Consider the following 21,995-nt stretch of genomic DNA (forward strand, 5'->3'; position numbering starts at 1 on the left):
GCAGTAGGTCCTCTTGTATATTTCTCTCTATCCACGGCACTTATGTATGTATGTGTATTCAGCTGTATATTCAATTTTTCATTCTGATGTTTCATCTTGAGATATTCATTCAGCTTTCTATCTGCTGCTTGTTCTTTCTACTGCTCCCATGATTTAGAAATAATTCTGTTGATCTCCCCTATTAGACTCCTTCCCCCTTGTGGGCAGGGAATATAATCTTCCTTTTCTACTGTACTTTTCGAAGCACTTGGTATACAGTGCATTTCCACTCAAAATACTACTAAATAGCGATTTTTGGAGGTGATGCAAAATGGAGACATCCGTGTTTTTTTTTTAAATAGCTTGAAGAGGATGTTATTTTGAAAGAACCTAAGATTTAAATCTAAAATACAATGGATTTTCTCTTGGGAGTGATATTCTTGACATATTGCCTGCTTTCCCTCATCTTCCACCCCTTCCAGGGTCCAGTAGCCTTGTTTCCTCTTGCTGTGGATCTTCAGAGAGACATCTGAGGCAGTGTCGAACATCTCCCTCAAGGAAGCTGATTGATGAAGTGAGAATCACGATGGAGAAGAAGGTCTCAGCCTCCAGTGGAAAGGAGAACAGGGCCACTGGCCCAAGAGCTCCATGGAGATCAGGTAAGAAACCCTTCTCCATCAGTGGTATTTATTGAGTGCTTACTATGTGCAGAGCACTGTGCTAAGTGCCCAGGAACCTCCTCACTGTACCTCGTTCTCACCTGTCCTGCTGTTGACCCCCGGCCCATATCCTTCCCTGGCCTGGAATGCCCTCCCTCCACACAGCCGCCAATCTAGCTCTCTTCCTCCCTTCAAAGCCCTACTGAGAGCTCACCTCCTCCAGGAGGCCTTCCCAGACTGAGCCCCCTTTTTTCTCTCCTCCTCCCCATCCCCCCCACCCTACCTCCTTCCCCTCCCCACAGCACCTGTATATATATTTGTACAGAGTTATTACTCTATTTTACTTGTACATATTTACTATTTGTTTTGTTAATGATGTGCATATAGCTTTAATTCTATTTGTTCTGATGATTTTGTTACACCTGTCTACATGTTTTGTTGTCTGTCTCCCCCTTCTAGACTGTGAGCCCGTTGTTGGGTAGGGACCGTCTCTATATGTTGCCGACTTATACTTCCCAAGCTCATAGTACAGTGTTCTGCACACAGTAAGCACTCAATAAATACGATTGAGTGAATTAGCAGAAACATTCCCTGCCCATAATGAGCATCTCACTCTGGGTTGGCAACCACTGCCAGGATGCCAGAGGCCGTGTGGGCTTGCAGGGGAGGGGCAGCTATCCCAGTCTCCCGACTGGCCCTCCCCCTCCTTCATCTGCCATCTCCTGGTGGCAGCTAATTAACTGTGGGTCAAAGCCCCCATCCAGAGCCCATCTGTAGTAGCGGGACAAGGCAGCAGCTCTAATCACCACTGCTAAGCCTCTTAGGGTCTCAGCTGGGCCAGCTTGCTGCTGGGATTTGAGGCCAGCGAAGGGGGATAAAGCTGCCAGGCACCTGGGAGTTCAGAGGCTCCCACACAAAGGGGCGTTTGATCTTGCCACCCGTCCTGCCGGAAGGAGCAGCATGTCCTGGGTTGGCCGTCGGAGTGAGTAACCTGGGGCTGGAGGGGTCACTCCGGCTTGGCGGGATCAGGGCTCCCGGGGCTTGTGAAGGAGCCAGAGGGCCCAGGATGGAGGTGATGTGGGGCCTCTGGCTGGGAGCAGTTGGGGAAAGATCCTTTGAACTCCTTCAGTGGAGAGACTGGTGGGCCATGACTGCTGGGTCTGTCTGGTGCGGGGGGGAGACACCCGCACACAGAGAGGGGGGGAAGTCTGCTCTCTTTGGACAGTTCCAACTCATCTCACGGAGCAGCTGACTGGCCTTTGGATTTCCCTTTAATGTGCCTGGTTAAGGGTGCCTCAATGACCGTCCAGGGCTGACCCTGCTGGCTGCTGGATGACATCACCCAGACCAAAGCGGGTGATTGCAACCAAAGCCAGTGTCTGGAGGGAATTCACCGAGTGGGGGCTGGTGGGGGGTATATTTGTAGGACGATGGTCTTAGAGAGAGATTTGTTCTATGATAGGAAAAAAATCTACTGTCCCTCCATTGGTAAATGCCACCTGTTAACCTACCTCTATGGGAAAGGCAGAATTGGTGTCTGGATCGCCCAGAGGAAGTGGAAATGGAATAATTGGGCTCCTCTGGGCCTGGGAAATGGGCCGTCAGCTCACCCTTCTGCAGAAGGTCATGGGAGCTGGGGAGGCAATATGGCCTGGTGGAAGGAGTCTGGGACCAGGAGTCAAGAAGCCTGGGTTCTGAGCTCAGTATTACCACTGGCCTAATATGTGACCTTGGGGAAGTCACTTATCCAGTCCTCCCCTGACCTATATTTACAGAGTGGGAGCCCTTCTAAGGACACAGTTTGTGTCTAATTCCCACTTGCACATTCTTCCCAGCACTTAGTCAGTGCTTTAAACCCAGTAAACACTTAATAAATATTACTACTCCACTTGCACAGTCCAAATGGAGAATTTGGACCTCAGACTAAAGGTGTTTTGCCCGTAATTTTTCCAAGCTGGGTTGTCTACATGAAACCTCTCTGCCAGATAGTTTCTCAGTCATCCACTTCTCCTCGGTTTCATAGACCCAACCAGGGTAAGGAATCATTCTGAGTGCCTCTGAGCAGGGGTCTGGAGGTCTGGTGGAGGAGATGCCTGCAAGAGTTGGTGCTAAATTAATTAAAACAGAACCCCCTGCCCCTAAGCAATATGTTGGCGAGAGTCAGAGGGGTGGTAAAAGCCTATCTTGGAGCCTGATGCTGGGCTGCTGAATGACTGTGCTGCCAAATTCCTGATAAAGTCTGCTCCACGGTCTTTGATCAGATTAGTAGAGGGAGCCAGCAGGACCTTGTAGCCTACCTGCTGGGAAGGAGCTGGGTTTAGTCCCAGCCTGGTTGTGTGCTTGCACTTCTTTTCTCCTGTCTCCCTCGCCCACTCCCAACCCTCCCTCCCGTGATCTACAGGGTGAGAATAAACAAAATCAAAACCTGCAGCATCCGGAGTCAAACAGCTGGGATGGGGTGGGCTGCCCTGGTGGAGGGGCAATCCTTGTGGGGGCCTGGAAATCATTTTCTTCAGGTTTAGGGCATCATCTAGCTGCCTTTTTATGGATCTGGAAGCCCAGAGGAGGTTTAGTGTCTCTGATCTCTGCAGAGTTCTCCAGACAAAGGGCTAGTCTCCCCTGTCTCTCCCTCTTCATTCTTGTTTCCCCATTTAGCTCAGTCACTGTGCCAGTTCTCCCAAGGGGCAGAAGGGGAAATTTCCCTCTCAGGTTGGGCTGAGTGTCTAATAGGAGGATGGGGGATAACTAATTGAGTCTCTGAGCCCTCCCCCTTCCAACCATCCAACAGCTGGGGAAGGGGCAGCAGGATGATCTGCCAATGGGTTTATTCAAATGGGGCTGGGCAAGAAGGCAGAAACAGGACTCAGGGAGAGATTTTCATTTTTATGCCCTTGGCTGTTAGTGGGGGGAAAAAAACACCTCATCAAAAGTCCCCTTTTGTTAAGGATCAAAGAGGCCAGCAATTCTGGAATTGACCACAATTGGTCTCTGGCAAAAGTGCTTCAAATTCATATCCTGTTTTTTTCTTCTAAGAGCTCAGAGCACTTTAGCATCTCTTCTCTCAGTTGCCTTCTCAGCATTCCCAAAGAACTGGGGAGGGTGAGAATTGCTTTCTCCTGTTTACAGAGTGAGAAACAGAGGCCCAGAGACAAAGTGACCTGCCATAACCATTGCCATAACTAAGCAATATCTGGACTAGAAAAGAAGTTTTGACTTCCTCTGCACTTGGCTGGGCTCAGGGGGAAAGCCTGATAGAATGAAGACATCCTGCTATCTGTCCTGAGTAGCTGAAATCAGCCCTATCAGAGCTGAAGAGGGCAAATATGAATGTTTGTTTTCCTCAGCTGCAAGTCTTTTTCTCTCCTTTTTTAAACAGAAAGGAGAGTTCAGAAGAATGTGGGTGTCAGTCTGTACGTGGGAGACAGAAGTGATGCTGTGGTGCCCCCGTACTGGGCAGATAAGGCAACTGGACAGGCAGTGGAGCAAAGTGGGGTTCAGACTGGAGGTTTGCTCATCCCCTGCGGCAAAGCCTTCTGGAAGAGGGATCCCAGGCTGATCCAGACCAACCTACTGGGTTCATGCCAACCTTTGAAGGAGGCCCCTAGCCAGCAGCCCAACTCCTGTTTCCAACAGCAAAGTAACCTCCAACCCTGCTCCTGGAGATCTCGCAGGGCACCCAACTTGCTTGGGAAATCACAAGAGAAGATCCTGTGGCAGAGAAACCAGAGCCTCTATCTGGAGGAACAGCCTAAGAGAATCCTATTGTGGAAGCCCGAAGAGGGGCCAGGGCCCCAGTGCCCCAGGGGCAGACACCATGTTCTAGGCAGGCTCAGCCCACCCAGAGGGCAGCCATTTCAGATCCACCAGGCAGCACCTCCTACTTCTGACCAGAGCACTTCCCAGGGCTTGGTGGGTTTTGATAAGGTCCCATTATTTCCCACGCAGTCCCATTGTTCTTCAGGCAGTGTCAGTGGAAACAGGGACCCTCACCACCACCTTAGAGAACCCTTCTTTTTGGAAGGTTTGGGTCCCCCTTGCAAGCCTCCTGACCCTTCTGCCAGCTTTCAGGCCATGCAGGCTGTCTTCCAGGCAACCCACACTTCTGCCCTCCTGCCCTCCTGCATGCAGAGATTCAGGCAGGAGGTGGCTCTGATTGAACTGGGTGGCTCTCAGGGGGACAGTGAGGCCCACCTGGAAGGGGCTGCCCCAGATGATTGTCTCCCAGGGATGCTGAGAGGAAGGGGACTGCCGATGGACTCAGCTGTGGCCACAGGCCAGGGGCTGAAGACCAGGGACCTGGGTGCTGCTGAATCCTCTGACTCCCCCACTAAAGACAAGCATGTCACACGGTGTGTACCCAGAGCTGGAACCGGAAGACTCAGCCTCTCTGAGAGAAGTTGGACTGATCCCGTCTCCACTGTCAATGCTAACTCCTTGGCTGACCTTGAAACTAAAGCGCGCCCCTCTAAAGCTTCTCTTTTCCTTGGGGCCAAGAGGATATGGCAGGCTTCCAGGAAGGGAGAGGCCCACACTGGGCTCCCATTTGGACCATTTCCCCCTCTCATGCCCAGTGGGGAAGAGTACCCCCCTGGCCCTGCTCCAGATGGAGTGCAAGTGTCTTGGGAGATGCGGCCAAGGGGAGGTCTATGTCCTGTCGGGGTCTCTAGCAGAGGTGCTGCCCTACAGGTGGACAGTGTTTTGGCTCAGCAGTTCAGTCTAGATAAAGGTGGCATCTCTCAAGGTGGTGAGGGCAGTGGAACTCCAGCAAGGAGAGGAGAGGCCAGCCATGCTGCTGCTGGGCAGAAGGCCCCAGAGAGCAGGGATCCCAGTGCTGGGCTCAGCACCTGTGGGGAAGAGGGCAGACAGGACCAGAGAGACTGCGATTCAGACTCTGAGAGCAGCCACAAGTTGCATCTTCCTGGGGCCCAGGGAGCAGCAGCATGCTGCCTTGGGGTCCCCTGGGGGCGGGACGAAGCCAGATTGGAGCTGGACCCAGCTGAGAAGACCCCAATGGTGACGCAGAGCCAGGAGGATCGAGATCCGGGCCAGGAAGATGAGGAGCAGCTGCAGGATGCACTACAAGGGGAGGTGAGAGGGAGGTCCTGGGCAGGAGGAGGGACACCAGATGATGGTATTTAAGTGCTTACTATGTGCCAAGCATTGTTCTAAGCACTGGGGTAGATACAAGGTAATCAGGTTGTCCCACATGGGGCTCGCAGTTTTAATCCCCATTTTACAGATAAGGTAACTGAGGTGCAGAGAAGTTAAGTGACTTGCCCAAAGTTACACAGCTGATAAATGGCTGAGCAGGATTAGAACCCATGACCTCTGACTCCTAAGTCCCAGCTCGTTCCACTAAGCCATGCTGCTTCTGCACACAGCTGTGCTGCCTGTGGGGAATAGGGGTGGGGATAGGGATAGGTGCTCAGCTTGCACCCCTAGTTCCTTTCCTTGTGTCCTGGGTTCCATTTCTCTTCTGGGTGCTGATTCTGTCCCCCTTCTGGAGATTTACTCTGTCCTCTTTAACTCCCTAGGTTTCTGCTGAGGGCACTGTATCTCTGAAGAACAAACAGACAAGGTGAGGGGCAAGGTTTTTATAGGGGAGGAGGGGAGATGATAACTTTCTTCTGGCTTCTGACCCCCTAGTAGGGGAGTCAACCCTTTGAGCACCAAGCTTTTGGCTCCATTCTTAGGAGCCACCCTCTGGGTGGAAGCAGTTGGTTCTGGCCGAGCCATCGTCCCCTCCTGCAGATTCCCTGACCGCTGAGGGAGGAGGGAGGAGAGGCCCACATGGGAAGGTAGCCAGTGCCATGAGCAGGCAGAGTCACCCGCTCACTGGTCTATGGCCAATGCCACTTTTGTGCCGGTTGCATAGTGAAGCACACTGATGTCACTTGTGTGCTCTCTGGCTTGGAGGCAGCACCTAGAACTCAAGCAAGAACACTGATCATCTTCTTGAACCCCAATCATCTCACCAGTTCCCTGAAGGAGGTTCTGCACAGAGCTTCCCTCAGGAGGTGTTGGGTGGTATTCCCAGAACCCCCGCCAAGCTAAGCTCCTGGTTCTCCTGCAGGGACCAAGCTAGTAGCCTTCTCTCCCAGTGCTTTGGGGCCTGGCGGTGTCACATGCTGGGGAAGTTGGCGGCCCAGCATCTGTACAGGCAGCAGCTGCTGCGAAAGGGGATCAGGGCCCTGTGGTGGGCAGTGCAGCTGAGGGACATTCAGCTGGACAGTGCACGGAGGACACACTCACGAGGCGTCCTGATCAGGAGCTTCCGCAAGGTAAGCAGGGGTGGTCAGGTGGAGTGGGGGAGACCCTGGGATAGAGGGGATGGAGGAGACCAGCTCTGGGAAGGAGGCAGGCCAGGAGAGAGAGGTCTGGATGGAATCCTCCAGCGAGGATTTTTTTCAGCCTGTTCCTCTAGAGCACCACGGTGCTCAGCAACCTTGGAAAAGTGCTTTTCCCCCTGATGGCTAAAGTGAGGCCAGAAGACTGAGCACTGGGAAGGGAGGTGGGACAAACAGAAAATGCCACGAAAAGCTCACCCCAAAAAGATTGCAACTGGATTAAAATGAACTGAAAATGATGCACATCTTTATGCAGAGAGATCAATTTAAACAATTGTGTAAGGTAAAGAAAGGAGTGTTCAAAAACATAAAGACTACTTTATACTTTTCCAAAGTCCTTTAACGTCATTTATCACATTTTATCCTCCCATCTTTGAGGAAGGGAGAGACAGGTATAATTATCCTCATTTGCAGATGAAGAAACAGAGACCCAGAAAGGGTAAGTGACTGGTCCCAGGTCACACAGTAGATTTATGACAGGGTGAGAGCTAATAGAGAAGCAGCGTGGCTCAGTGGAAAGAGCCCAGGCTTTGGAGCCAGAGATCAGGGATTCAAAACCCAGCTCCGCCAATTGTTAGCTGTGTGACTTTGGGCAAGTCACTTAACTTCTCTGTGCCTCAGTTCCGTCATCTGAAAAATGGGGATTGAGACTGTGAGCCCCACGTGGGACACCCTGATCACCTTGTAACCTCCCCAGCACTTAGAACAGTGCTTTGCACATAGTAAGCGCTTAACAAATACCATCATTATTATTATTATTATTACTACAACCACCATTTCCTGACTTCTTGCATTAGACTCTTCTGTCCCACTGGCTCATTCATCATCTGTTTCTTCTCCCCACCCCATCAGAGTGTAAATTCCTCAAGGGCAGGGAACGTGTCTTAGGCATCTAATATTTGTTGCCCGGCGCTTAGTACAGTGCATTGCACCCAGTGAGTGCTTCCTAAATACTATTGCTGCTACTACTATGGACTGGGAAAAGGTGGAAAATATCTGCCCTACATGATGTCTGGGGAATCTGAATCTGGAATGGCTATAACTCCAGACCTCTGGCTCCTACATTACCTTCCCAGGGGTCTCCCTGGGCAGACTGGGGCTAGGGGCTGAAGTAACATTTCACCCTTTCTCTTCTGGTCCAGTGGAAAGAGACTTCAATAAAGCAGAAGGAGAGGAAGCAGCTGGTTCTGGCCGAGCCGTCGTCTCCTCCTGCAGATTCCCGGACTGCTGAAGGAGGAGGGAGGAGAGGCCCACACAGGAAGGTAGCCAGTGCCACGAGCCAGCCTAGTCAGTAAGCTGGGGCTCCACCACGGCTTCCCCATACTTCCCATTAACCTGTGGGGCTCCCCCTCCTCAGTCTCACTGTTGCACAAGCAGTGCAGTTGGGCAGAGCAGTGGTTATGGTTTGGGGAAGAAGGGAGCTGTTTTTTCATAATAGTTGGTTTGAGGATTTTGAAGATTCAGAGGTTCCTGGGAATATGATGTGAGAGGTTATCTCAACCACCTCCCAGCCTCCAGGCAGTACTGCACTCTCAGAAAAGTAGTAGCATCCCATTTTCTTAAACATCTCCCATCTTCCTTGTGTCTTCCTATCTGCAGACAGGTAGTTCTCCTTGATCGCTAACCTTTAGTCTCTCCTGCTGCAGTGTCAGTCCTGCCTTCATAATAAACAGAATAGATACTCCCTGACATGTATCCCATTACCCTCTCCTGCCTCTCAGCTTTCTCCACTATGGGATGCACATTAACTGTTGATCCAATTGCCTCTCAGGTGACTGTTCTGCGCCTAAATATACTGGGTGGTGACCTGCAAAAGGACCAAAGGGTGTAGCAGATATGACATTCACCTTGATAGGGGACAGGTTGAGGGCTGTCCCCTTACTGAGAAGGGACAGTCCTAAGGAGGAGTGTGAATATACAGTGAGGAAGGAAGGGGGCCCATGTTCCACTGATAACTTCCCAATGTCCCCAGCAATACTGCTGTTCAGCTGGGAATCAGAAGGGTCTCATGGAGCTGCTTCCATGTAGGTAACTCCACCCCCAAACCATGCATGCACACACCAGCTGGTCTCCCCAACTGGAGCAGCATGGCTAGCTTGGAAGGGAGGGAGGGTGACAGATGAGGTCAGTTTACAGAGACTAGTTGAGGCCACCTCAGAACCCGGATTGGCTCAGCCCAGTCTGACCTCTGTGTGGAGCTTCTATATGTTGCCGATTTGTACTTCCCAAGCGCTTAGTACAGTGCTCTGCACACAGTAAGCACTCAAAGACAGGTGTCAAAATCGTCAGAACAAAGAATTAAAGCTATATGCACATCATTAACAGAATAAATAGAATAGTCAATATGTATAAGTAAAATAGAGTAATAAATCTTTACAAATATACAAGTGCTGTGGGGAGGGGAAGGAGGTAGGGTTGGGGGGATGGGGAGAAGGAGGAGAGGATAAAGGGGGCTCAGTCTGGGAAGGCCTCCTGGAGGAGGTGAGCTCTCAGTAGGGCTTTGAAGGGAGGAAGAGAGCTAGCTTGGCAGACATGTGGAGGGAGGGCATTCCAGGCCAGGGGAAGGACATGGGCCGGGGATCGACGGTATAGACTGTGAGCCCAATGTTGAGTAGGGACCATCTCTATATGTTGCCGACTTGTACTTCCCAAGCACTTAGTACAGTGCTCTGCACACAGTAAGCGCTCAATAAATACGATTGAATGAATAGGGCCAGCCTGAACTCGTGGTGGGGGTGGGTACGAGCTCCCTCTCTCCTGGGTTAACGTGACTTTGGGGGACATTGCAGGGAGCAGATAGAGCTGTGGAGCCAGCTTCCACCCAGGTGGACTGTGGAAGGCCTGGATCAGAAGATGCTGGTCGATCGGGACCTGTGACGGCTGGCCGGTATGCGCTTATTCGGAAAATGGAAGATGCTCCCAATCAATCATTCATTCAATCAGTGGTGTTTATTGAGCGCTTACTGGGTGCAGAACATTAGTAGTAAGTGTCTGGGAGAATGTATTACAATAGAGTTGGTAGACACAGTTCCTGCCTTCAAAGAGTTTACAGTTTAGTTCCCTTCCTTTCCTACAACTGAGCTTAGTGGCACAGGAAGTGAAGGACAAGGAGGAAAGGGGTGAGGTCAGTGCAAATTGAAAGGGAACCTGTACAGAAGAGGTTTGCAAGGTACACCTTGGTTTATTCATTTGCATTTGAGTGCTTAAAGTGTGCAAAACACTGCACTAAGAGCTTGAGAGAGTACAGTGTAACAGTAAACAGACAAATTCCCTACCAACAACGAGCTTACAGTCTAGAGGAGGAAGTTTGTAAGTCCTTCCCTCTAGACCAGAAGCTCCTTGTGGGCCGGAAACGTGTCTAACTGTTCTCTAGGCCAAAGAGAAGCAGCATGTCATAGTGAATAGTGCAGGAGCCTGGGAGTCAAAAGGTCATGGATTTTAATCCCGGCTCCCCCACTTGTCTTCTAGGTGACCTTGGGCAAGTCAGTTCACTTCTCTGGGCCTCAGTTCTCTCATCTGTAAAATGGGGATTAAGACTGTGAACGCCATGTAGGACAGAGAGTGTTCAACCCGATTTTCTTGGATCCACCCCAGCGCTCAGTACAGTGTCTGGCACACAGTAAGTGCTTAATAAATACCATAATAATAATTATTATTGCATAATAACGATGGTATTTGTTAAGTGCTTACGATGTATGAAGCATTGTTCTAAGCACTGGGGGGATACAAGGTGATTAGGTTGTCCCATTTTACAGTTGAGATAACTGAGGCACAGAGAAGTGAAGTGACTTGCCCAAAGTCACACAGCAGACAAGTGGCGGAGCCGGGATTAGAACCCATGACCTCTGACTCCCAAGCCCATACTCTTTCCACTGAGCCACAGGTACTCTCCCAACTGCTTAGTACAGTGCTCTGCACCCTGGAAGCACTCAATAAATACCATTGATTGGTTAATTGATTGAAGGTACTGAGAGATAAAGATCACTGCCTTATCTGTTGTCCCACTCCTTGCTGTTTCACCCTGCTTGGCAGCAGCTTTCAGACTGTGCCATCTGCAGAAGGAACAGACTGCCAGAGCGGAAGCCAGGCTGGAGGAAGCTCGGGCCGTGCTGGGGAGGAAGAGGCTGCAGAGAGTGTTCCAGGCTTGGCACTGCCGCTCCATTGAGACAGCCTGGATTTCCCCTCTGGTGGCCCAGAGCCAGAAAAACCAGCTTGGCCAGTGAGTGGCTGATGGCGTGGTTGTTAATGCTAATCAAAACCCACATAAAATTTGCTGGGAATTTGAGATCTCAGCTTTCTCTCCTCCTCTCTCTTTCTCCCTCTCTGCTTTCTGCCACCATTAAGCTCTACCCCACTGGTCTTTGGCCTACCTGGCCCCTCAGACACCTCTCTGACTCCCTTTCTCAGAGCCCCCCTCCCTACCTCCCGCCCCTTCCCAGGTCTGATTGCTTTGCTCTGAGCTCTAGAAGGCTTCAGGCCTGATATGCTCAGTTAAGGTTCCCTCCCTCCCACCTGTCGTTCCCTGCTCTGTGCTACCAGCAGAAAGCACCCTAAAGGAGCTTGAATTACTTCCATAAACTGTTTTTTTTAAAATGGTAGTTAAGTGCTTATTATGTACCAGGCACTGTAATAAGCACTGGGGTAGATACAAGCTAATCAGGCTGAACACAGTCCATGTCCCACGTGGGGCTCACAGTCTTAATCCCTATTCTACAGATGAGGTTACTGAGGCACCGAGATGTTAAGTGACTTGCCCAAGGTCACACAGCAGACAAGTGATAGAGCAAGGATTAGAACCCAGGTCCTTCTGATTCCCAAGCCCATGCTCTATCCACTAGACCATGCTGCTTCTCCCTGCCAAAGCACCTCTAGTTCTATCTTTGGACCTTATGGAAATAGCATGAACTTTCAGTTCCCTTAGGAACTGTTTAGTAATCTGAAGCAGAAACTTACTAAATAACCATAGATCCTAGGAGTATTTAATGCCTAATGAAATGGTTCCAATACAGTTATCCCCAGGTATCACTTTGTACTCCATTCAATCATATTTATTGTCTTACTGTGTGCAGAGCACTGTACTGTTTGGGAAACTACAATACAACAGTCAAGAGTGACAATCCTTGCCCAAAACTAGCTCACACTCTAAGGGGGAGACAGACATCAACACAAATAAGCCGTCATCAATATACATAAATAAAATTACAGTTATATACTTAAGTGCTATGGGGCAGCCTGTTGTTGGGTAGGGACTGTCTCTATATGTTGCCAACTTGTACTTCCCAAACGCTTAGTACAGTGCTCTGCACACAGTAAGTGCTCAATAAATATGATTGAATGAATGAAAGGGAGCAAGGCAGGGCGATGCTGAGGGGAGTGGGAGATGAGGGAAAGTGGGGCTTAGCCTGAGAAGGCCTCTTGGAGGAGATGTGCCTTCAGTAAGTCTTTGAATGGGGGGAGAGTAATTGTCTGACGGATTTGAGAAGGGAGGGCATTCAAAGCTAGAGGCAGGACATGAGCGAGGGATCTGTGGTGAGACAGGCGAGATAGAGGCACAGTGAGAAGGTTAGCACCAGAGGAATGAAATGTGCAGGCTGGTTTGTAGAAGGAAAGAAGTGAGGTGAGGTAGGAGGGGGCAAGGTGATGGAGTGAAATGGTGAGGAGTTTTTGTTTACTATGGAGGTGGATAGACAACCACTGAAGATTTATGAAGAGTGGGGTGACGTGCCCTGAACGTTTCTGTAGAAAGATAATTCGGGCAGCAGAGCAATGTATGGACTGGAGTGGGGAGAGGCAGGAGTTTGGGAGGTCAACAAGGAGGTTGATAAAGTAATCCAGGTGGGATAGGATGAGTGATTGTATTAACATGGTAATGCACCTAGTAGGTGTAAGTGGGAATTGGCCAGATAGTTCTCCAGAGGCCTGCTAGCTGTATCAGGGCCAGGACAGTATGGTTTGTGAGCCCCAAAGAGCCTCAAGGCCCAGCTCCTCCTCGGATTCTTTCTTATCATCTTTCCTGTTTCCTCCTTTAGATTGTAAGCCCCATGATGGCAGGGACCCTGTCCTCAATCAATCAATCCATGGTATTTATTGAGCACTTACTTTGTGCAGAGCGCTGGACTAAGTGCTTGAGAGAGAGCACAATACAACAGAATTAGCAGGCACATTCCCTTCCCATAAGGAGCTTACAGTCTAGAAGGGGAGGCAGATATTAATATGAACAAATAAGTAATTTATAACATAATTTAAAGATACGTACGTAAGTGCAGAGAAGTAGCATGGTCTAGTAGAGAGAGCATGGGCCTGGGAGTCAAAAGGATCTGGGTTCTAGTCCTGACTTTGACATTTGTCTGCTGTGACCTTGAGCGAGTCACTTAACTTCCCTTAATTATGGACAGACATCTACTATACCCATTCTGCCTGCATACTCAACTCTTGTGATTCTCCTCATTCTCTTCCCTATCAGTCAATCAATCAATGAATCAATTAAACAAATGTAGTTGTACGATAGCTAAACAAGTGCCTAACTGCAAGACTTCTTATAAGCATCTTTCAGGAAGACTGTGCTGTTGGAAGGTTTTATTTTTAATACTAATAAATAATAATGTGAGAGTATGATTTCAGGCAAATTTTCAGGTATGCTATAGAAGTGTACATTTAAGGATTTCTTTCAAAGATGTTCCCACATCTCCACTCTACTACAAACCTAAGGGGTGCATCTTCACTTCAAAATAAATGCTATTAGAAGGACTAGTGCCCTTTCTCTGGGGCTCCAACCTTTAAAGGATAATAAATGCTTTATTTGATGATGGAAATGATTGTAGAGGACTCGCCAACAAAGGAATAGGTCCTGTTTCTTAAAGGTGGATCCTATATCACAGAGACAGAACCCTCAGCCTCCCATAATACTGGCTTTCACTAATAAAACTCCTCACAACTGGCTTCAAAGTTCTCTATCACCTTGTCCCCTCCTACCTCACCTCCCTTCTCTCTTTCTACAGCCCAGCCCGCACACTCCACTCCTCTGCAGCCAACTTTCTCACTGTGCCTCATTCTCACCTGTCCCGCCATCGACCCTTGGCCCACGTCCTACCTCTGGCCTGGAATGCCCTCCCTCCTCACATCCTCCAAACTAGCGGATGTGCTAGTTCCTCTGCTCTACCCCCCTTCCCACCCCACAGCACTAGTGTATATATGTACATATTTATTATTCTATTTATTTTATTAATGATGTGTATATATCCTCCTGCCTTCAGGACATCTCCATCTGGATGTCTGCCCGCCACCTAAAGCTCAACATGTCGAAGACTGAACTCCTTGTCTTCCCTCCCAAGCCTTGCCCTCTCCCTGACTTTCCCATCTCTGTTGACGGCACTACCATCCTTCCCATCTCACAAGCCCGCAACCTTGGTGTCATACTCGACTCTGCTCTCTCATTCACCCTTCCTTCCTCTCCCCCTCGTCCCCCTCTCCATCCCCCCCATCTTACCTCCTTCCCTTCCCCACAGCGCCTGTATATATGTATATATGTTTGTACATATTTATTACTCTATTTATTTTACTTGGACATATCTATTCTATTAATTTTATTTTGTTAGTATGTTTGGTTTTGTTGTTTTTTTTTCTCTGTCTCCCCCTTTTAGACTGTGAGCCCAATGTTGGGTAGAGACTGTCTCTATATGTTGCCAATTTGTACTTCCCAAGCACTTAGTACAGTGCTCTGCACATAGTAAGCGCTCAATAAATATGATTGATTGATTGATTCACCCCTCACATCCAAGCCGTCACCAAAACCTGCCGGTCTCAGCTCCGCAACATTGCCAAGATCCGCCCTTTCCTCTCCATCCATACCGCTACCCTGCTCATTCAAGCTCTCATCCTATCCCGTCTGGACTACTGCATCAGCCTTCTCTCTGATCTCCCATCCTCGTGTCTCTCTCCACTTCAATCCATACTTCATGCTGCTGCCCGGATTATCTTTGTCCAGAAACGCTCTGGGCATATTACTCCCCTCCTCAAAAATCTCCAGTGGCTACCAATCAATCTGCACATCAGGCAGAAACTCCTCACCCTGGGCTTCAAGGCTGTCCATCACCTCGCCCCCTCCTACCTCACCTCCCTTCTCTCCTTCTCCAGCCCAGCCCGCACCCTCCGCTCCTCCGCCGCTAATCTCCTCACCGTACCTCGTTCTCGCCTGTCCCACCATCCATCCCCGGCCCACGTCATCCCCCGGGCCTGGAATGCCCTCCCTCTGCCCATCCACCAAGCTAGCTCTCTTCCTCCCTTCAAGGCCCTACTGAGAGCTCACCTCCTCCAGGAGGCCTTCCCAGACTGAGCCCCTTCCTTCCTCTCCCCCTCGTCCCCCTCTCCATCCCCCCATCTTACCCCTTTCCCCTCCCCACAGCACCTGTATATATGTATATATGTTTGTACATATTTATTACTCTATTTATTTTACTTGTACATATCTATTCTATTTATTTTATTTTGTTAGTATGTTTGTTTTTTTTTTCTCTGTCTCCCCCTTTTAGACTGTGAGCCCACTGTTGGGTAGGGACTGTCTCTATGTGTTGCCAATTTGTACTTCCCAAGCGCTTAGTACAGTGCTCTGCACATAGTAAGCGCTCAATAAATATGATTGATGATGATGATATATCTATAATTTTATTCATATTGATGCCTGTTTACTTGTTTTGTTGTCTGTCTCCCCCCTTCTAGACTGTGAGCCTGTTATAGTGTAGGGATTGTCTCTGTAGCTGAATTGTACTTTCCAAGCATTTAGAACAGTACTTTACACATAGTAAGCACTCAATAAATATGATGGAATGAATAGATGGCTGCTGGAGAATTAAGGAACTATCTTTCAACCATGCATATCTGTCTGGCTAGAACACAGGGTGATGTCAGAAGAAGCTGTCTCATGTTCTCTTGATCTGAGGTTTGTCAGAAATGCAGTCCCTGGGTTCTAGGATAACTGAGTCGCTCTAATAATAATTGTAGTATTTGTTAAGCACTTACTATGTGCTGAGCACTGTTCTAAGCGCTGGGGTAGATATAAGGTAATCAAGTTGTCCCATGTGGGGCTCGCATTCTTAATCCCCATTTTATAGATGAGTCACAGAGAAGTTAAGTGGCTTGCTGAAGGTCACACAGCAGACATGTGGCAGAGCTAGGATTAGATAATAATAATTATGATAGTGATATTTATTAAAGCGCTTATTGCCAAACACCGAGCTAAGCTCTGGGGCAGATATAAATTAATCATGTTGGACACAGTTCCTGTCTCATATGGGGTTCATAATCTAAGGGGGAGGAAGAAAAGGTATTACATATCCATTTTACAGATGAGGGTACTGAGGCACACAGAAGTCGAATGACTTGTCCAAAGACATGCAGGAAGCAAGTGACAGAGCTGGGATTAGAACTCGGGACCTCTGACTCTCAGATCTGTAGTCGGCATGCTGCTTCTGCTCTGCGTGATAAGAAAAGCAGAGCTGAGGAGCAGAATCTTGGCCTCAATTGGGGACTTCTCTCTTGGGTCTCTCCCCCAATCCCCAACAGGTGTTTTGGGGCATGGCGGTGCCAGACTCAGCGGACGGCTCTGTGCCAAGCCACTCTGGCAGAGCGGAGGGTCGAGAGCCTGAGAAGGTGCCTGTGGCAGTGGGCCCGGATGCTGCGGCTCAGAGACATGGACAGGAAGCTCATGGCCCAGTTTTATTTCTGCCGGCCAAGGATGTGGCCCAGAGATGGTAAGAGGAGAAGATGGGAATTAAACCCTGTCCTCGGTGGGCAATAATAATGATATTTGTTAAGCTCTTACTATGTGTCAAGCACTGTTATAAGCTCTGGGGTAGATACAATAATAATGATGGCATTTATTAAGCACTTACTATGTGCAAAACACTGTTCTAAGCACTGGGGAGGATAGAAGGTGATCAGGCTGTCCCAGGCAGGGCTCACAGTCTTAATCCCCATTTTACAGATGAGGTAACTGAGGCACAGAGAAGTTAAGTGACTTGCCCAAAGTCACACAGCTGACAATTGGCGAAGCCGGTATTTGAACCCATGACCTCTGACTCCCAAGCCATGCTTTTTCCATCTAATCAAGTTGAACAGTCTCTATCCCACAGAAGGCTCACAGTCTTAATCACCATTTTACAAGATGAAGTAACAAAGGCAGAGAGAAATTAATGACTTGCCCAAAGCAACACAGCAAAGTGGCAGAGCTGGGATCAGAACCCAGGTCCTTCTGACTCCCACTAGGCTGTGGTTTTCCCAGGCCCTTAGTTGTGCCTTAGGTCATTACCAGCCTCAGGGCTGCCTCTTCTCTCCCAGATTCATTCATTCAATCGTATTTATTGAGCACTTACTGTGTGCAGTGCACTGTACTAAGCGCTTGATCACCACACCCTCCTAACTCTCCTGACCCCATCATCTTCTTCCAAAACCTCATCCTGTCTCCTGTTTCTTCTCACTCCATGTTACCCATGGAATCCAGTAGTCCAACCTTGGGCCTGCTGAGTGGAGCTGATCACTCCTACCCTACCTAGAGTTGCTCTGTGGCCTCAGCTCTTCTGGGAGCAGAGCTGGGGGCTTCGCCCACAGACTTTGGGCTCCTTTGATGTGATCATTGGGTTGAGGAGGCTGGGCTTGCCCCCCTGCAATCTGTCAGTGCATCTCTGCAGCCCAGCTGGGTATGACAGCTTGTTGAGAGCAGGGCAGGTAAGCTGTGCATGGTTGGTGCCAGGGATCCACCTGGGTAACACAGTGGGGGTTGGGGAGACACTAGTAGTAACAGCAGTCTAGATTTTGTGGGGCTTCGTCCTTAAAATGCAAATGCTTTCATCCATTTTCTCATTTGAAATGTGTGAGCAGTAGGGAGGGACAGGGAGTATTATCCCCATTTTGCAGCTCGGAAAGGTGAGACAGAGATGTTAAGTGATTTGCCCAAGAACACACAGAAAGATGCCATTCAAACCCAGCTCCTCTGACAAATCCACAACCCCGCCTCCCCCTCAACCCCTAGCGAAACACCCTCTCCCTGGGTCTATCCACAATCACAAAAAGTTGTTGGATGAGACACAGGGCATCACCCAACCTGCTAACAAAGACCAGATGCATTAATTAATCTATCTGTGATATTTGAGTGCTATGTGCAAAGCACTGGACTAAATGTTTGGAAGAGGAGGGTAGAGTAAGTAGGCATGATCTGTACCCTCAATGAGCTCACTATCTAGTGGGGGAGGCAGACAGTAAAACAAATGACAGGTAAGGGAACCAACAGAGCATAAGAATGTGTACATAAGTGCTGTGGGAGTGGGGTGAATACCCTAAGGACTTGGGGAGTTCAGACTCAAGTGCATAGGTGACCCTCAAGTGCATAGATGACCCAGAGGGGAGGGAGAGATTAATCAGAGAAGGCATCCTGGAGGAGATATCATTTTAGTTGGGCTTTGAAGAGGGGGAGAATGGTGTCTGCTGGATATGATGGGGGAGGGAGTTACATTAAATCAATCGGTCAATGGTATTTATTGAGCACTTACTGTGTGCAGAACCCAGCACTAAGCATTTGGGAGAGTACAACAGAGTAGGTAGACATGATCCTTTCCCTTGAGGAGCTGACAATCAAGTGGAAAATCGAAAAGCAGCTTGGCTTAGTGTCAAGAGTATGGGCTTGGGAGTCAGAAGACATGGGTTTAATCCCAGCTCTGCCACTTGTCTGCTGTGTGACCTTGGTTTTATTTTATTTTGTTAATATGTTTTGTTTTGTTGTCTGTCTCCCCCTTCTAGACTGTGAACCCGCTGTTGGGTAGGGGACCATCTCTATATGTTGCCAACTTTGTATTTCCCAAGCGCTTAGTACAGTGCTCTGCACACAGTAAGTGCTCAGTAAATACAATTGAATGAATGAATGAATGAATGAAAGTCTCTTGACTTCTCTGTGCCTGTTACCTCATCTATAAAATGGGGATTAAAAGTGTGAGCCCCACATGGAACAACCTGATTACCCTGCATCTACCTCAGCTCTTAGAACAGTGCTTGGCACATAGTAAGCACTTAACAAATACCATAATTATTACTATTATTATTTCTCCCCAGGGGCCAAGACCTACAATGGATTAAGTAGAGGAAAGTGTCTGGGGCCCTCCTTGGGGCAGGGGAACAGGCCCAGTTCTGCCAGAGACTAATGATCAGTTCGCCGGGGCAAGGATGCAACTCCCCGAAAGAAACATGTCGGAGGCTGAAGCTGAACAGGACGTTTCTGCTTTGGCACGGGAGACTCCTCCAGCATCAGCAGGCAGAGTATGGATCCAAGGGACCAGGGCTGGACTCTCCCCAGGGTTGCTAGAGCACAGCAGTGGAGCAGGTCAGATTGGTGGTTGTGCCTTAGGTGCCCTGGAGATCTCAAGTGTGAACCTGGAGACTTCTGAGATCCTCCCTCTTCTTCTCCAAAAGAGGGAGGTGGAAGGGACCACTATCGAATTTTAAAGAGGGGGAACCTGATGCAAAAGAAGTCATCACCCCTCCTCCCACAGAGTCTCTCTCAAGACCAATCAATCATTCAATCAATGATATTTATTAGGAATTAACTGTAGGCACAGCACTCTATTAAATTCTTGGGAGAGTACAACTGTGGGCAGAGTACTCTATTAAGTTCTTGGGAAAGTACAATACCAGAGTTGGTAGACATATTCCCTGCCCACAAGGAGCTTACAGTCTAGAGGAGGAGACAGGCAAGAAACTAAATTACAATGATATTTATTAAGAATTTACTGTGGGCATAGCACTCTAAGTTCTTGGGAGAGTACAACTGTGGGCAGAGTACTCTATTAAGTCATTGGGAAAGTACAATACTGGAGTTGGTAGACATATTCCCTGCCCACAAGGAGCTTACAGTTTAGAGGAGGAGACAGACAATAAAAATAAATTACAGATATGTCCATAAGCGCTTTGCCGCTGAGGGTGAGGTGAATATCAAATTCTTAAAGGGTACAGATCCAAGTGCATAGATGAAGCAGAAGGGAGAGGGAGTAGGGGAAATGAGGGTGTGGTGGAAGAAGGCCTCCTGGAGAAGTGATTTTAATAGGGCTTTGAAGGTGGGGAGACTGATGGTCTGGGGTAGATGGAGGGGGAGAGAGTTCCAGGCCAGAGGTGGGACATGGTCGAGGGTGAGTTACATGAGATCGTGGTACAGTGGGTAGATTGGCTTGAGAGGAGTGAAACATGCGGGCTGGATTGTAGTAGGAAATCAGTGACGTAAGGTAAGAAGGGGGCAAGCTGATTGAGACCACCTCTGGTGAGAAGCAAATTGGATGTGCACAAAATAATAAGCTCTCCCAGCAGGAAGAACTGCCTGGAAGTCAACCAGTTCATGTCCCTGTCTCCATACAACCTTCACTTAACTTTCAGAGTTTCAAGCATGTTTGCCCTATTCTTAAGATCTTCAGAAAGGAGATTCCACAGGTTTTCATAGTGACTGTTCCAGCGCTGATAGCCTGCTTTGGGCGGAGGCCTTTTCTTGTGTCTAACCCGTGTCCCTCCTGCTGCACGGAAATCTCCCTTGAGATTTCACTAATTCTCAGATCCGTAGCGACTTCCTGTATCTCACCCTCTGGGCATCTGCCCTGCAGGCCACCTCGCTGCCAGTCTAGCAGCTGAGCGCTTTACTACCCTGTCAGAGTCTGCGGGTCACAATGTCTGACCTTGACCTCTTATTTCCAGCACCTTTTACCAGGGGGTGAAGCAGCGGAGCCTGACATGGGTTCTGCACTGGTGACAGCGGAGGGCCCTGCCCCCGGAGCCCCTCCCTGCCAGCTCCAGGGTCTCCGTTCCAGAGCCCCTCAGCATCCTACTGGACTTGGTAGAGAACTCCAGCTTTCCCAGGTTCCCTAACAGCCTCCCAGATGGGCCGGACATCAATGCTCCCTGCAGCTCAGCGGACAAGGTGAGGGGGCACAGGGGAACCGTGCTCTGACAGCCCTGAGCCACATACTCCGGAGAGACCCAAACAGCCACAGGGGAAAATTCAGCTCTACTAGAGTCAGGACAAGGAGTGAGGAATCTCCTGGGGCTCAACACTCATTCATTCATTCATTCAATTGTATTTATTGAGCGCTTACTGTGTGCAGAGCACTGTACTAAGTGCTTGGGAAGTACAAGTTGGCAACATATAGAGACGGTCCCTACCCAATAGTGGGCTCGCAGTCTAGAAGGGGGAGACAGAGAACAAAACAAAACATATTAACAAAATAAAATAAATAGAATAAATATGTACAAGTAAAATAGGGTAATAAATACGTACAAACATATATACATATATACAGGTGCTGTGGGGAAGGGAAGGAGGTAAGGCGGGGGGGATGGAGAGGGGGAGGAGGGGGAGAGGAAGGAGGGGGCTCAGTATGGGCCTCCCCTCACTTCTAGGAGGGAGGATGCTAAATGCTGGTCCTGGGTGTCCAGAAGGCCTGAGATCTCCACTGCAAGTTCAGAGAAGCAGTGTGGCCTAGTGACCCCCAGGCCCGTGCTCTTTCCACAAGGACTTGGGTTCTAATCCCAGCTCTACTACTTTTCTACTACGTCACTTTAGATCTCTGTGCCTTACTCAGCTGTAAAATGAGGATTAAGACTGTGAGCCCCATGTGAGACAGGGACTGTGTCCAACCTGATTACCTTGTATTTACCCCAACATGTAGAACAGTGTATGGCACATAGTAAGCACTTATCAAGTACTATTAAAAAAAAGCTCTACCGAACGTCTTGGCCCCGAGACCTTCCTCAGTCAACAAATTGCTTTAGGCTCCAGTTGCACGTTTGTCCAACTGGTAAGATTTGGGGATGCTGAAAATTGTTGTGTCCCGCTGACCTTTTTAAGGGGCAGGGGAGACTTTTTCTGGGATAAATGTCCTTGCTCTCCCACTGGTCCTGGCCATGGCTGGGGGAGGTTAACAGGCTGGGTGAGGAGGGGAGGAAGGGAAGGGTGGGAGGGGTGGGGCCTCTCTCTGTCTCTGCCCAA

At 49.1% G+C, this 21,995-nt stretch overlaps 1 protein-coding gene across 1 annotated transcript; it reads left to right on the plus strand.

The window, feature by feature from the left end:
* Positions 1-506: 506 nt before the first annotated feature.
* LOC119928776 lies at positions 507-17,693 on the plus strand. The gene is made up of 9 exons (XM_038747293.1): positions 507-638; positions 4,015-5,726; positions 6,173-6,216; positions 6,712-6,919; positions 8,128-8,247; positions 8,958-9,009; positions 11,018-11,204; positions 16,544-16,731; positions 17,668-17,693. The coding sequence occupies exons 1-9, from the start codon at positions 566-568 to the stop codon at positions 17,691-17,693; spliced, it is 2,610 nt and encodes an 869-aa protein (XP_038603221.1). The 5' UTR covers positions 507-565.
* Positions 17,694-21,995: the final 4,302 nt, after the last annotated feature.

Source organism: Tachyglossus aculeatus, chromosome 5, assembly GCF_015852505.1.
Source record: "Tachyglossus aculeatus isolate mTacAcu1 chromosome 5, mTacAcu1.pri, whole genome shotgun sequence".
NCBI lineage: Eukaryota > Metazoa > Chordata > Mammalia > Monotremata > Tachyglossidae > Tachyglossus > Tachyglossus aculeatus.

Coding starts and splice junctions, on each gene's coding strand:
- LOC119928776 (XM_038747293.1), top strand. CDS start 566: ATGGAGAAGAAGGTCTCAGCCTCCAGTGGAAAGGAGAACAGGGCCACT. Junction 639..4,014: donor AAGAGCTCCATGGAGATCAG/GTAAGAAACCCT, acceptor TTTTTTAAACAG/AAAGGAGAGTTCAGAAGAAT. Junction 9,010..11,017: donor TCTCATGGAGCTGCTTCCAT/GTAGGTAACTCC, acceptor CCTGCTTGGCAG/CAGCTTTCAGACTGTGCCAT.